The 13,052-nt window shown below is 45.3% G+C and overlaps 1 protein-coding gene across 4 annotated transcripts in view; it reads right to left on the bottom strand.

Annotated features, from left to right (window-relative positions):
• Positions 1-11,040: 11,040 nt before the first annotated feature.
• The window catches only part of TNFRSF11A (TNF receptor superfamily member 11a), a 60,995-nt gene continuing 58,983 nt past the window's right edge, over positions 11,041-13,052 (bottom strand). For all 4 annotated transcript variants that reach the window (XM_523949.8, XM_003953292.5, XM_016933830.4 and 1 more), the window contains one exon: positions 11,041-12,575. In XM_523949.8, coding sequence (XP_523949.3) covers positions 12,289-12,575 — 287 coding nt within the window. In that variant the 3' untranslated portion in view covers positions 11,041-12,288. The remainder of the gene's footprint in view (positions 12,576-13,052) is intronic.

Here is a 13,052-nt window from a genome sequence, read left to right as displayed (position 1 = left end):
CCCTCACCACAACTCGGCCAGGCTGGCACCCTGATTTTGGACTTAGCCTCCAGGATTGTGAGAAATACATTTCTACTGTTTATAAGCCACCTAGCCTATGGTATTTTGTTATAGCAGCTGGAACAGTCTAAGACACTTACACAATCCAGCAGTCCCACTCCTAGTTACCCAAGAGAAGTGAAAACTCATGTCCACAAAGCTCTGTCACTACAGAAACCCACAGTGAGTGTTGACAGCAGTTTTATTCATAGTTTCTCAAAACCAGAAATAATCCAACTGTCACTCAACTGGTGAATGGATAAACAAATTCTAATACAACAAGGCAAAGAAAAAAAAACACTATTCAGTAATAAAAAGGAACAAGCAAGTGATACATGCAAAAACATGCCATTATGCTAAGTGAAAGAAGCCAGATCCAAACAACTACATACAGTATGATTCCGTTTATGTGACATTCTGGGAAAGGCCAAGCTATAGGGATAGAGAACAGATCAGTTGTTGCCAGGGGCTCAGGTGGGGAAGACAATTGACTACAAAGGAGCAGGAAGGAACATTTTACAGTGATGGAGATGGTCTATGTCATGATTGTGGTGGTGGTTGCATGACTACGTGCATTTGTCAGAATTCATAGAACTGTAGATGTAAAAAGGTGAACTTTCCCTCATGTACATGATACTGACTCAATAAAGTGATGTATTTTAAAATGAGTCATTTTGTGACTCTCTGCGTATGCTGATGTTGAATAACCTTTCATTAAAACTCTTAAGGGAAATAAGCATGGGGAAGGCAGGCAAGTGGAGCAAAGGGGGAGTGACTTCTTTGCTTTTCAAATAACTAGCCCAGGTGCTACACTGTAGCTGCTTTTCTCTGAGCAGGAAACAGAAGTGGCTTGGGTGACAGGGCCTATGACTGATTGTAGTGTTCTTGAAGAACAGTGGCCACCATCTGTCCCTCTTGGTGAATGTCCTCTCGTCCATGGATGCCTGCTCATTGTCCACACCATCCATGGATGCTCAGACATGGTGTGTCTGGGTTTGTATTTGTAATTGTTTGTTCAGGTTTAAAGATCTCTCAGCCATGTCATGATGGTGATTTCATTATTTATAATGAACATATGGTCATGAACACAGATCCACAGGGCCCGGCAGCAATAATGGACAAATGCCCATCAGCTACTATGAGTGGGCTGCCCATCCTTCTGACATTGCACACGTATTTGCACTTGCTCTAGGTGCTAAAAAAGGATAACCAGTGTCATCTTATCACAGAAAGGAATCTCTTTGGGGGCATAGTGCCAACAAGTTACAATCTAAGGATGTAATGTTAGAGTTCTCCAGAGAAATAGAACCATAGATAGAGAAAGAGAGAGAGAGAGAGGTAGATCTATAGATAGATGTGTGTGTGCATATATATACATGTAGATACATGTGTGTATATATATACACACACATGCATATATATACACACATATATAAATATGTATATAGAGAAACATACATACATAGATAGATATTTTATATGTATTATATATGTATTTATGTAATATATAATGTATTAGAGGTCTCTAGAGGGACAGAACTAATAGGATAGACAAATATATAAAAGGGAGTTTATTAAGTATTAACTCACCCAATCACAAGGTCCCACAACAGGCCGTCTGCAAACTGAGGAGAAAGGAGAGCCAGTCCGAGTCCCAAAACTGAAGAACTTGGAGTGTGACGTTCAAGGGCAGGAAGCATCCAGCATGGGAGAAAGATGTAGGCTGGGAAGCTAGGCCAGTCTAGTCTTTTCATGTTTTTCTGCCTGCTTTATATTCTAGCTGTGCTGGCAGCTGATTAGATGGTCCCCACCCAGATTGAGGGTGAGTCTGCCTCTCCCAGTCCACTGACTCAAATGTTAATCTCCTTTGGCAACACCCTCACAGACATACCCAAAATCAATACTTTGCATCCTTCAATCCAACCAAGTTGACACTTAGTTTTAACCATCACATATATAGAGAGATTGATTGAGTTATTAATGATAAGGAATTGGTTCGTGCAATTATGGAGGCCAAGAAGTCCTATGATCTATTGCAAGTTGGAGATCTGTTGTCTGGAAAGCTGTTGGTGTAGTTCAAAGGCCTCAGAACCAGAGGGCTGATGGTATAAACTTCAGTCCAAGTCTGAAGGCCTGAGAACAAGGTGCACTGAGGGTAAGACAGAATCCATGGATGTCCCAGCTCAAGTTGTCAGGCAGAGAGGAAAATTCAACCTTCCTCTGTCTTTTTATTGTATTTGGCCCTCAACGAACTGGATGATGCCTGCACACTGGTGAGGGTGGGTCTTCTTTACTCTGTCTACTGATTCAAATGTGTGTCTCTTCATAGAGGCAGAAATAATGTTTAACCAGATATCTGGACATCCTGTGGCTTAGTCATATTTATACATAAAATTAACCATCATAGATATAAAGTTTTCAATGCAAAGTTCTATGACTTACTATTTAATTTGGGACTAAATCTGATTTTAATGAAAAGATTTGTGGTATGAAAAGAATATTTCCGTCATTGACTCTGCCTATCCAAATCAGTTTAACTCTAGTGTATAGCATTTTTTTACAGCTGAAAGCAGAATGCCTTGGAGGAAGCAAAAATTAGTAGATATAAACATGACCGCCTATCCACAAAGTCATCCTAACCGTGGGCAGGTCTCGAACTCCTGACCTCAAGCCATCTGCCCATCTCTGCCTCCCAAAGTGTTGGAATTACAGGCGTGAGCCACCTCACCCAGCCAGTTTCATTTTCCTTGACTCCCTAAGGCATTGTCAGAGGTTCTTATTTTTCCTGCTTCCTTTGGGAACCCAGATATGAGCATGAGTTCTTGATCTTGTCAGCTCAAGATTTTGCTTTTCTTGAAGGAATTTCTAAACAATCTCATATTTCAGTCTACCATGTGCTGTTGCTTCTTCACAGGGTATTGCCTTGGGCTCACCTGTATGAAATCGCTTCTTCAGTTTTGTTTCCTTTAGCTTGCCTTATGAATTCTGCTTTGAAATCTCTCCTTTGGCCATAGTAGCCTTGTCTGGACTTTGGTCAGCGTGTGAAAACGCAGTAAGGAAGTTGGGATGACGGCGAGGCAGTGAGGTTTAAGGGTGTTCCTGAGGGTTCAGGGCATATCACCTGCATTCACTCATTCAGCACATGTTTCTTGAGCATCCACATATGCCAGGAATCATGCTGCCTGCTGGATACAGTGGCGTGTGTGTGTGTGTGTGTGTGTGTGTGTGTGTGTGTGTGTGTGTGGTGGTGAGACAGGTCCTATTCAAATTCTAAAATAAATTTATCATTACAAGCTGGAATAATGCCACAAAGGATAAGTTCCAGCATCTCTAAGCACCCCTAAAAAGGGGACCAGTCTGGTCTCAGGGAGAAAGGGCAGTTAGGAAATGCTGCCCTGAGGAAGTGCTGTTTGAACTGAGAGGTGAATTGGATCTAATCAAGGGAAAAACCAGGAAGAATGCTGCAGTCAGGGAAAATCACATGTGCAAAGCCCCCAAGGTGGGCAGTGTGTGCACTGGAGAGACCAGTGCAGCTGGAGGTGGGGAGAGTAGCGTGAGATGAGGCTGGAGGGTGGGGAGCCATGAGGACCATCTGAAAGCATTTGGTCTGTATTCCACGAACAACGGAGAGCCGTGAAGTTTTATGTGAAGGCTGATGAAATTCGATTGGAGTTTTATATTTTCAAGAGTACCTGCTCTTGGGAAGGCTGGTTCGGGTAAGGTTCATAATGCCCTGATTCCTTTTTTCCCAACATCTGCCCGTCTCTGGCATAGTCGGCTTCACTAGCTGCAAGCATAAACACAGTCACAGCTCATCATTTTTCCAATTAATTTAATAGCTGGAGCTCCCATATGTCAAACTGCTCACATTTGAAGCCTCCCCCACCAGTCATCTACAAACTCCAACATCTTACTTGGTCCAAAGCAGACACATTCTCCTTCCAAATGCCCCAGAGAGGGTGAGGAAGGCTAGTGACTTCAGTAGCCTGAAGGGACTACAGTCCCTGTCTCCTGCCTCAGTCATGGCCTCTGCTCACTGCTGGGCACTGGTCTTATGCATACACATACTTGTCTACCCCCAAGGGGAGGCTTGGGCTTCAGGGTTAAAATCAGACCTCCCTCACTCACATGCTCTGCCTTTGTCTCCAGAGCTGAGTCAGAGGCGGCTGGATGTGCAGGAGCATCCACTTGTCCAGCCCCAAATCTCTCCCACAAACCTTCCACGTCAGGCCATCAGCCCAGGTGCACCTTTAGCACCCTGGGTATCCTTCCCTGCTGGGGAATCTTAATCCTTCAGAGAAGCTCCCAGTTGTTGACCCTCTTGGGGCCTTTCTTGTCACCCAGCACAGGCTCTGTGGACTAAGGGACAACTGCAGAGGCATGTTTGTTGTGCTCTGGTCACAACAAACAGATATTTACCATATGATATTTACCAGACCAACACAAACCAACTGGACTTACACTGATGTGATTAAACAACTTTCCTCATGCCAACAAAATCTGTCCTGGGGATGCTTGCTGTCTCCCTTGCCAGACATAGAGGATGATGGCATTTGCACTCTGTTTTTATTTTTTCCCTCACCCAGCACTCATTATAATATTCTCCTTAATATATAAAATAATCAGAAAATATCAATAGAAAGATATTTCATGGGCTGGGCACGGTGGCTCACACCTGTAATCCCAGCACTTTGGGAGGCTGAGGTGGTGAATAACGAGGTCAAGAGATCAAGACCATCCTGGCCAACAGGGTGAAACTCCGTCTCTACTAAAAATACAAAAATTAGCTGGACATGGTGGTGGGTGCCTGCAGTCCCAGTTACTGGGGAGGCTGAGGCAGGAGAATCCCTTGAACATGGGAGGCAGAGGTTGCAGTGAGCCAAGATCATGCCACTGCACTCCAGCCTGGCGACAGAGCAAGACTCTGTCTCAAAAAAAAAAAAAAAAAAAAAAAGAAAGACATTTCACAGTTCCCCGACCAATAAAACACATTTATATCAGCATGTGTGTTACAAAACTCTGTTTCCATGGGAGAATCGGCCCCTAGGAGGGTGACTGCTGCATTCCATAAGGATATAGGACAATTCTAGGACATGGCAGCTCAGAACTGGGCCCTGACATTGGGAGTCCCACTGTGTAAATGTGGAAAAATGTACTCTGAATAAACACTACTGGTGTACATCTCCTGAAACATAATTTTTTAACAAATGAAAAATTATGTCTTCATTTTTTGCTAATCATAACAGATACTTACAGAAATGCTCTAAAAGCTTTAAACATGCTTATTCCACTTTCCAGAATATATAAAGAACTTTCAAAACTCAATAAGAAAACAATTAAAAACAAACAATCCCAGCTCTTTGGAGGCCAGAGTGGGAGGATTGCTTGAGGTCAGGAATTTGAAACCAGCCTGGATGACATAGCAAGACCCTCTCACTACAGAAAAATTAAAAAGTTAGCTGGGTATGGTGGCACATATCTAGGCCCAGCTATCCAGGAGTCTGAGGTAGGAGGATCATTTGAGCCTGGGAAATCGAGGCTTCAGTGAGCTGTGATCACACCACTGCACTCCAGCCTCGGTGACAGAGCGAGACCCTATCTCACAAAAAGAAAGAAAAAAAATGAGCAAAAGATTTGAACATACTTCATCAAATAAGAGATAAAGATAGCCAAATAAGCATACGAAAAGGTATTCAGTCACAGACTGAAAAGAAAGCCACAGTGAGATACTATACACCTATAAGAATGGCAAGCATTAAAGCAAACCAGCAAATAACTGATGATACCAAATGCTGGTGAGGATGTGGAGCAACTAGAACTCTCATGCATTGCTGATGGGAATGCAAAATGGTACAGACACTTTAGAAAACAGTTTTGCAGTTTCTTATAAAGTTAAACTGATATTTACCATACGATCCCGTAATCCCACTCCTGGATATTTACTCAAGATAAGTGAAAGCACACATCTACACGAGTTTTTATAGTAGCTTTATTTGTAATCTCCCCAAACAGGAAAGAACCCATATGTTGGTGAATAAACCACAGTACATCCATACAATGGACTACTACTCAGAAAAAAAATGGAACTACTGGTGTACCCACCGATGGATCTCAAGGACATTATGTGGAAAGAAGCCAGACTCAAATGGCTATGTGCTGTGTAACTCTACACAACAAATTGGAAAAGGTGAAACTATGGGAAGAGAGAACAGATAATGGTTGCCAGGGGCCAGGGGTAGTGGGGAAGGGATGGACTGAAAAGGGAAACGGGAACTTTGGGATGTTGAAATATTCTATATCTTGATTGTGATGGTGGTGGTTACACAACTATGTATTTTTGTTAAAACTCATAAAACTATATATCTAAAAAGGGTGAATTTTACTGTATATAACAAACTCAATAGACCTGATGTAAAAAATGTTTATTTTTCCACTGACAGAGTAAATATTTAGAGAAAGCTCTTCTAAGAACTTTAAACATTCATTTTAATGGTTTCTTTGTCATTGAAAGAGAGAGGCTATAAAAGCCAATAAAAATGAATTTGCTTCTTCATTTTAGGGTAAGATGTTTCACTGCTGCTGCTTAAATGGAGACAGTCTCTAAGAGCCTCACCATAAGAATGTCGTTTTTCTCACGACTTAAAGTCTATACAGCCTTTGTTTCCTGGGCTACCCCTGCCCGTGAGAAACCAAGAGCCTGGGTGAGAGCAAAAGTTTTCATTGACTCCAGTGCCCTCCTGAAGGGGCCTGGACCTATAATGCCACCTCCTCTGAGCCGGTGGTCAATTTGTTATTCTTCCCAAATGGGGAGAGGCACCAGGAATAACATGACAAACTAGCCCACATAGCCTTTCAACCTTCACATCTGGCTATTCTTTGCGCCCTACATGTTGCCTACACTGATGCCCATTTTAATCATAGTCTTTTAAGACAGTATAACGTGAAGTTATATTGGGTAAGTCTACTTCCCTCAGTGTGTCATGTCAGAAGATGACAACTTTTGGGTCAACCATCACAGTCCTGTCAACTGTCTGTGGAGAAGGTGCGTCCCTCCGACCTAGTTGCAAAGAGTGGGAAGGTGTCCCAGGTGGGCAGCAGAGCTTGGTTATAGTTACATGGTCCGACATGATGACTGAGATGGCTCCTGAGCCCAGGAATGAACAAGTGTCAGAGACAGGGAGGGAAAGTAGTGTAGGACAGTCAGATCTCTACTACTGGAATCTTCTAGGAACTGCCAGTGAGTGCTTGGTTGTCTCTCATCTCACGTCATCCTCAAACCAGCCCTAAAGACTAATATTAGTACCTTCTGCTTACGCATGTTGAAAACAAGGCTAAGAAGTGATGTACCTGCACAAGATAAGTCCACAAGTCACAGCGCTGAGTCATGAACCAGGTCTGCCTGCAAAACGTCTGCATTTTCTATCACACAGGGAAGAGGGTAGTGTCACCAGCTCCTTGGTTAGTACGAAGATCTGGTAACAGGCCTGTAATTTTGTCATTTTAACTTTTACACTACTGGTAATCTTAAAGATTTTTAAAAAACATTCCTGTATGCCAGTTTTATGAATGGGATCAAGGAAAGAGATGTTAGCTAACAAGAGTTTCAACCTCACCCTGGGGTCAGGATAACTGGGGTAAGAGGGAGGTAGGAAGAGAGAAAACTGGACTCACAGCTGTGCAGAGCCATGCGGGTGGGTCAGGAGGAGCAGCAAGTCTTGTGGGTGTGCCTGCCCACTGGGACATTTATTCAGTCCTCCTCTTTGTTGAAACCTTGGGGGACATAGGGTTGTTTTGCCGCAGTAGGCAGTTCCGCAGTGGGGCAGCCATGGGGGTGTTGGTCCAGGGTGGCTCCTCCTGCACCGCTTGGCTTGGCTTCAGTGATCCCACCTAGACCCCGCCTGTGCTCACTGCTGGCACCGCCACTGCCCAGTGTCAGGTCCCTCCTCTTCTCTGGCAAAGCTTTAGTGGTTGCAAGACTTCACCAGCAGGGCTCTAGGGGTCAGAAATTCCACAGACAGCCCCTTCCCAGAAGCCTCCTCTGGCGCTTGGAGCAGAGCATTGTCTCGTCTTCTCTGCTTCGAACCCTCCAGCGCTCCTCATCTCCTTTCCCAGGTGCTCAGGGCCCTGCCACTAAAAGCACACTCAATAAACGTGATGATTCAGCAACAGAGTGTTTAGGGCTTTGAATGCTTTGTCTCCTCTTCCAAAAGCGGGTTATGCAACTTGTGCCCAGCGCAGCCCACAGCAATGCACCAGACTCACATGCCATCAGAGACTGTCAAAGAGCAAACAACTCAAAACTACGTTTCTTCCACCAAAGACAGCACCTTTGCTCAAGCTCACCCTTGTATAATCGTAACAAGAGTTTGTTTGTTGAGCTGAGGTGAAGGGTGAACACTAGATCTTTTATCTGTTTATATGCAGGTTTCTCTACCCCAAGGTATCTCACCAGTTTTCTTGATTTTAGAAGTTGTGACTTTTCAATTTTCTGTGCCAAAGGAATGCGGAAGCAGTACAGTAGGCTCAATTCCCAAATCACCTATATTTGGCTCTGGAAGGAATTTTGACACAGCACTTAAATATGAATGTGGGTGTCCCTTCCATTGTGGGAATCTATAGTGCTGTGCATTAAGGGAATTCAATCACCAGAGAAGGAGCTACTCACTGGTTAGGGGCTGGGATATGTTCCTCTTTTTTTCCCAGAATGCACTCTTCTCTGCAGCATTTTACTCCACGCAGTGCCCTGTGGTGGACAGATGGCAAGGGGGCCATCTTCCCCTCCGTGTTTCCACCCCCTACCCTCTCATTCCGCAACTCTTCCCATGGGGGGATATGCTGCTCCCCCATCCCTTGGATCTGGGCTGCCTTTGTGACCTGCTTTGGCCCACAGAATATGGCAGAATCGACAGCATGCCAGTTCGAGCCTAGGCCTCAAGAAGCCTGGCAGGTTTCTGCTTGTTCTCAGGCTCGACACCACCATGAGAGCATGCCCAGCTAGGTGGCCGGAAGGATGGGGGACAGGTGGAGAGCACACGGCCTGGCCCAGCCAACTAGCCGGGTCATTGTAAATGGGTAAGCAAACCAGGCCAGGAGGGACCAGGCCTGAAGAACCACCCAAGCTGATCCAACCCATAGAATTGGGAGCTAAATAAGTGGTGGTTTTTATTTTTGTTTTTTTACACTGGAGTGCACTGACCCAATCAAAGCTCACAGTAACCTTGAACTCCTGGACTCAAGCATCCTCCTGCCTCAGCCTCCTGAGTAGCCAGGACTGCAGGTGCACACCACCATGCCCAGATAAGTTTTGTATTTTTTGTAGAGACGAGGTCTCACTCCATTGCCCAGTTTGATCTCTAACTACTGTCCTCAAGTGATCCTCCTGCCTTGGCCTCCCAAAGCACTGGGAGGCATGAACCGCTGTGCCTGGCCAATGGTGACTATTTTAAGCCACTAAGTCTTTGGGTGGTTTGTTACACTGAAATAATCCCATTTTCCCCACCACATGAAGGTTCTGATCTAACACATTCAAACTGCTCTTGAGAAATTCATTCTTCCTTCCGACAGCTGAGTAAAATGTGAGTAGGAAACATGATACTCCATTTCCATTTCAGCTCTTTCACTGGGTACCCAGGCTGTATTTTAAGAAATTTTTGTGAAATCAACAGCATATATATTATTAAAGCAAGTATTTTCTGTCCCTAGTCTGTGGTCCAGGGAATGAGCAATAAGATACAAATGAATGGTTGACACCATACCATAAAGATTAGGAATAAGCATATCATAAAGATTAGCAATAAGTTGGATCATGATTTTACAGTGAGCTCGGTTTTAGTAAGCCATAAAAAGGATTTTATGGTGAAACATAAGCTTAATATAATCTCTTTATCATGTTCCCCCTAATAACTGTTCATTACTGCTTCAGTTCATTTTGTTTACACTTGTCACATACATCTCTACAGTACACAGACACAGACTTATATTTTCTATACATTTTTTAGCATTGAGTTGCCTTTGGATCAATACAGAATTAGTAGGGATCAGTGCAGGAAAGAATATTACCTTTTTCTGAAAGTAGAGTCTTACTTATGTATATAGCACCTTTGATTTAAGGATCTCAAGGTACTTTAACATTCACTGTAGCATCCTTCTAATATCTCTGGGTAGGGAAACTATTATAAATTATCATTATTGCCTTTTTATAGAAGGAAAAAATAAAAGCAAAGAAAAGCGAAGTGTTCAGTGAGATGACAGTCACAGCAGAAACAAGCGTTTTCAGCTCAGCATTCTACTTTGTGAACTGTAACTCTGTAATATATTCCATATCAAAAGGTATAATGGTTTCCTCCATTTGTATAACATCTCTCTGTGGATGATGTTAAATAAAAGGGCAGGAATGACAGTAAATTCCCACCAACGGATCCTCCTGGCTGTGCAGTTATTTCCTGCAGTTCTTTATGTTGGCTAAGGATCCCATAAATTACAGAACTGTCCTGTGCTTCTCCACTGAAAATCCTAATCGACCGCTACCACCCCAGCATTTCCAGCAGGAGGGAAAAACCAGTGATCCACAGTCATGCTCTTCAGCTGGGCATTTGTGGCCAGTAAAGTCTGGGCAGTGACTACTATTAGTGCTTTCTTTTATAACCTACCAGATGTGCAAAATTAATTTTAACTTGCTTGTGTATTTTTGCTTTTCCCCAGTATTTGTGGGGAACCAGTGCTCACTGGGTAACAAAAGATAAAACCACCCAGGGGATTTCCTTCCACCTGGAGCATCCTCTAGGCTTCTCACAAGGGGGATGATGCCAAGAGAAAGGCACCTTTAGGATAGTAAGTTTTCTTAAATTCACAACATGCAGATTTGGCTTTACATTTAAATGCATTGGAAAATGGAATGTTTTCCACTTCTACAAGGCTAACCCACAGATGCACGATTATTTACCAATAAAAGAGGATCTATTCACGCTATTCTTATCTAGACAAAAAGAATGCAAATTAAAATTTCAACTTTATTCTTCCTTGAACTTCCCGGGCCCTTTCTTTCCAGGAGCCCCATGTCCTGTTCATTTTCTCCATCTTTTCCAGAGAGACCTCTAGAATAAGAAGAATGCCAAGCTGCAGCAATTTGGAGTTTTAGAAATTTGGTTACCAAGTACCTGAGTGCCTCTGCCAGCATGGATAAATTAACCACCTAGGGGGTAAGGTCACATACTGAGCTTAGTTCTGCTTAAGGAACGACACAAACTTGAAAAGATTCAGGAGAAAAAAATCGGGTTTCCTTTTTTCTTTCTTTTAGAAAAATGAGAATATAGAACATTTTTCAGAATATGAAAGTCCCACCACATGTTCCTAGCAACTTAGCAACTATCTCCAGGCCTCACATGTTTAGCCCTTTCCCAAAAGTGTTTACAATGAACACACACTGGGAAAGCCATCTCCAAAACACTGTGAGAAGGGGCACAAAAGAAAATACGTACAGCAGGCCAGCGTGGGGGCTCACGCCTGTAATCCCAGTACTTTGGGAGGCCGAGGTTGGAGGACTGCTTTAGCTGGGGAGTTTGAGACCAGGCTGGGTAACATGGTGGGACCGTGTCTCTGGTGGGGGGAGTCGGGGGGAGGAAGCTGGGCGTGGCCTGCAGCTGTGATCCCAGCTCCTCCGAAGGTTGAGGTGGGAGGATCACTTGGATTGCTTGAGCCCAGGAGTTAGAGGCTGCACCGGGCTATAATCGCACCACTGCACTCTAGCCTGGGCCAGAACCAGATTGCCAAAAAAAGGAAAAAAGAAAAAAAAAAGGAAAAGAGAAAAGAAAGAGACCCTCACCTTTAGGAGAATTTTTGAGAAAACCTTTACATTAAAAAAGAGGGAGGAAAGATATCAAGAAAAGTTATGAAAAGGAATACAAATATGGGGGGAAAACATAGACCCCCCCCCCCCCCCCCACAGAACAGGATAGTCACAAAAATAGCTGTCATAGTGCCACAAATTACTGCTGCGAGTTTGAGGAGTGGCAGGGGAGACATCTGCCCCAGTGCGGCGGGCTGCTGAGCATCCGTGGGCATGGGGACAGTCCTCATCAATTCACTTCCTGAAAAGCCCACTTCCTGGAAGGCAAAGTGGGCAGAGAATGCCGGGTGGTCCTCCTCGACTGTACCGATCGATCCCTGGGTGGCCGGGGCTGGGGCAGAGGCTGCGGTGCTGCCCTCGCGAGCCCTGGCTCCGAGCTTCGGGCTCCCAGCCACGGGGGGCGCTCAAGCCTTGGCCCCGCCTTGCTCCTGCACCGGCCTCGAGGCCTTCTCCGGCTCCCGCAGCCCCTCGGGGCCGCCGCACGGGTCCGGGAAGCGCGGGCCGTTCCCCGCGAAGGAGTCGCGGCGCGCCAGGGTCTCCTCCTGCACCGGGCGGCCCATGGGCTCCGCAGCAGCCGCCGCCGCGCCCTCCTGCGAGGTCTGGCTGACGTAGACCACGATGATGTCGCCCTTGAAGTTCATCACCTGCCCGCTGGAGATGAACGTGGAGTTACTGTTTCCAGTCACATTTCCTGCGGGGAGAGGAAGGGAGAACACGGGGAGGGTGAGTCAGCGCCCGGAGGCAGGGTCTGCCGAGAGGAAGGTTCCGGGGAGTGGAGGGCGGCTCCCCGGATTCCCACAGACCCGGGCCACAGGGAACCACACTGCAACCCTCCAGGCCCACTGAGGCGGAGGAAGGCGGGGCAGAGAAAAGAGGAATAGAAGAGAAAAAAGACAAAAGAAGTAAAGAGAAGAGGCGGGGAGAGGAAGAGAGGAGGAAAAGGAGTGGAGGAGGGAGGGGGGAAGGGGGAGGAGAGCGCTAGGTAGAGGAGGAGGAGGAGAGGAAAGAAAGGGGAGAGGAAGACGAAGGAGAGAGGAACAAGAAGGGGGGAGGAGGAGGGGAGGAAGAGGAGGAGGAGAGGAGGCGGGGAGGAAAAGGAGGGGAAGAGGAGGAGGAGGAGAGGAGGAACAGGAAAGGAGGAGGGGAGGAAAAGGAGGAGGAGAGGAAG

This window comes from Pan troglodytes, chromosome 17, assembly GCF_028858775.2.
Source record: "Pan troglodytes isolate AG18354 chromosome 17, NHGRI_mPanTro3-v2.0_pri, whole genome shotgun sequence".
Taxonomy (NCBI): domain Eukaryota; kingdom Metazoa; phylum Chordata; class Mammalia; order Primates; family Hominidae; genus Pan; species Pan troglodytes.
Note: the sequence above shows the minus strand (reverse complement) of the source record. Positions and strands in the feature narration are given on the sequence as shown.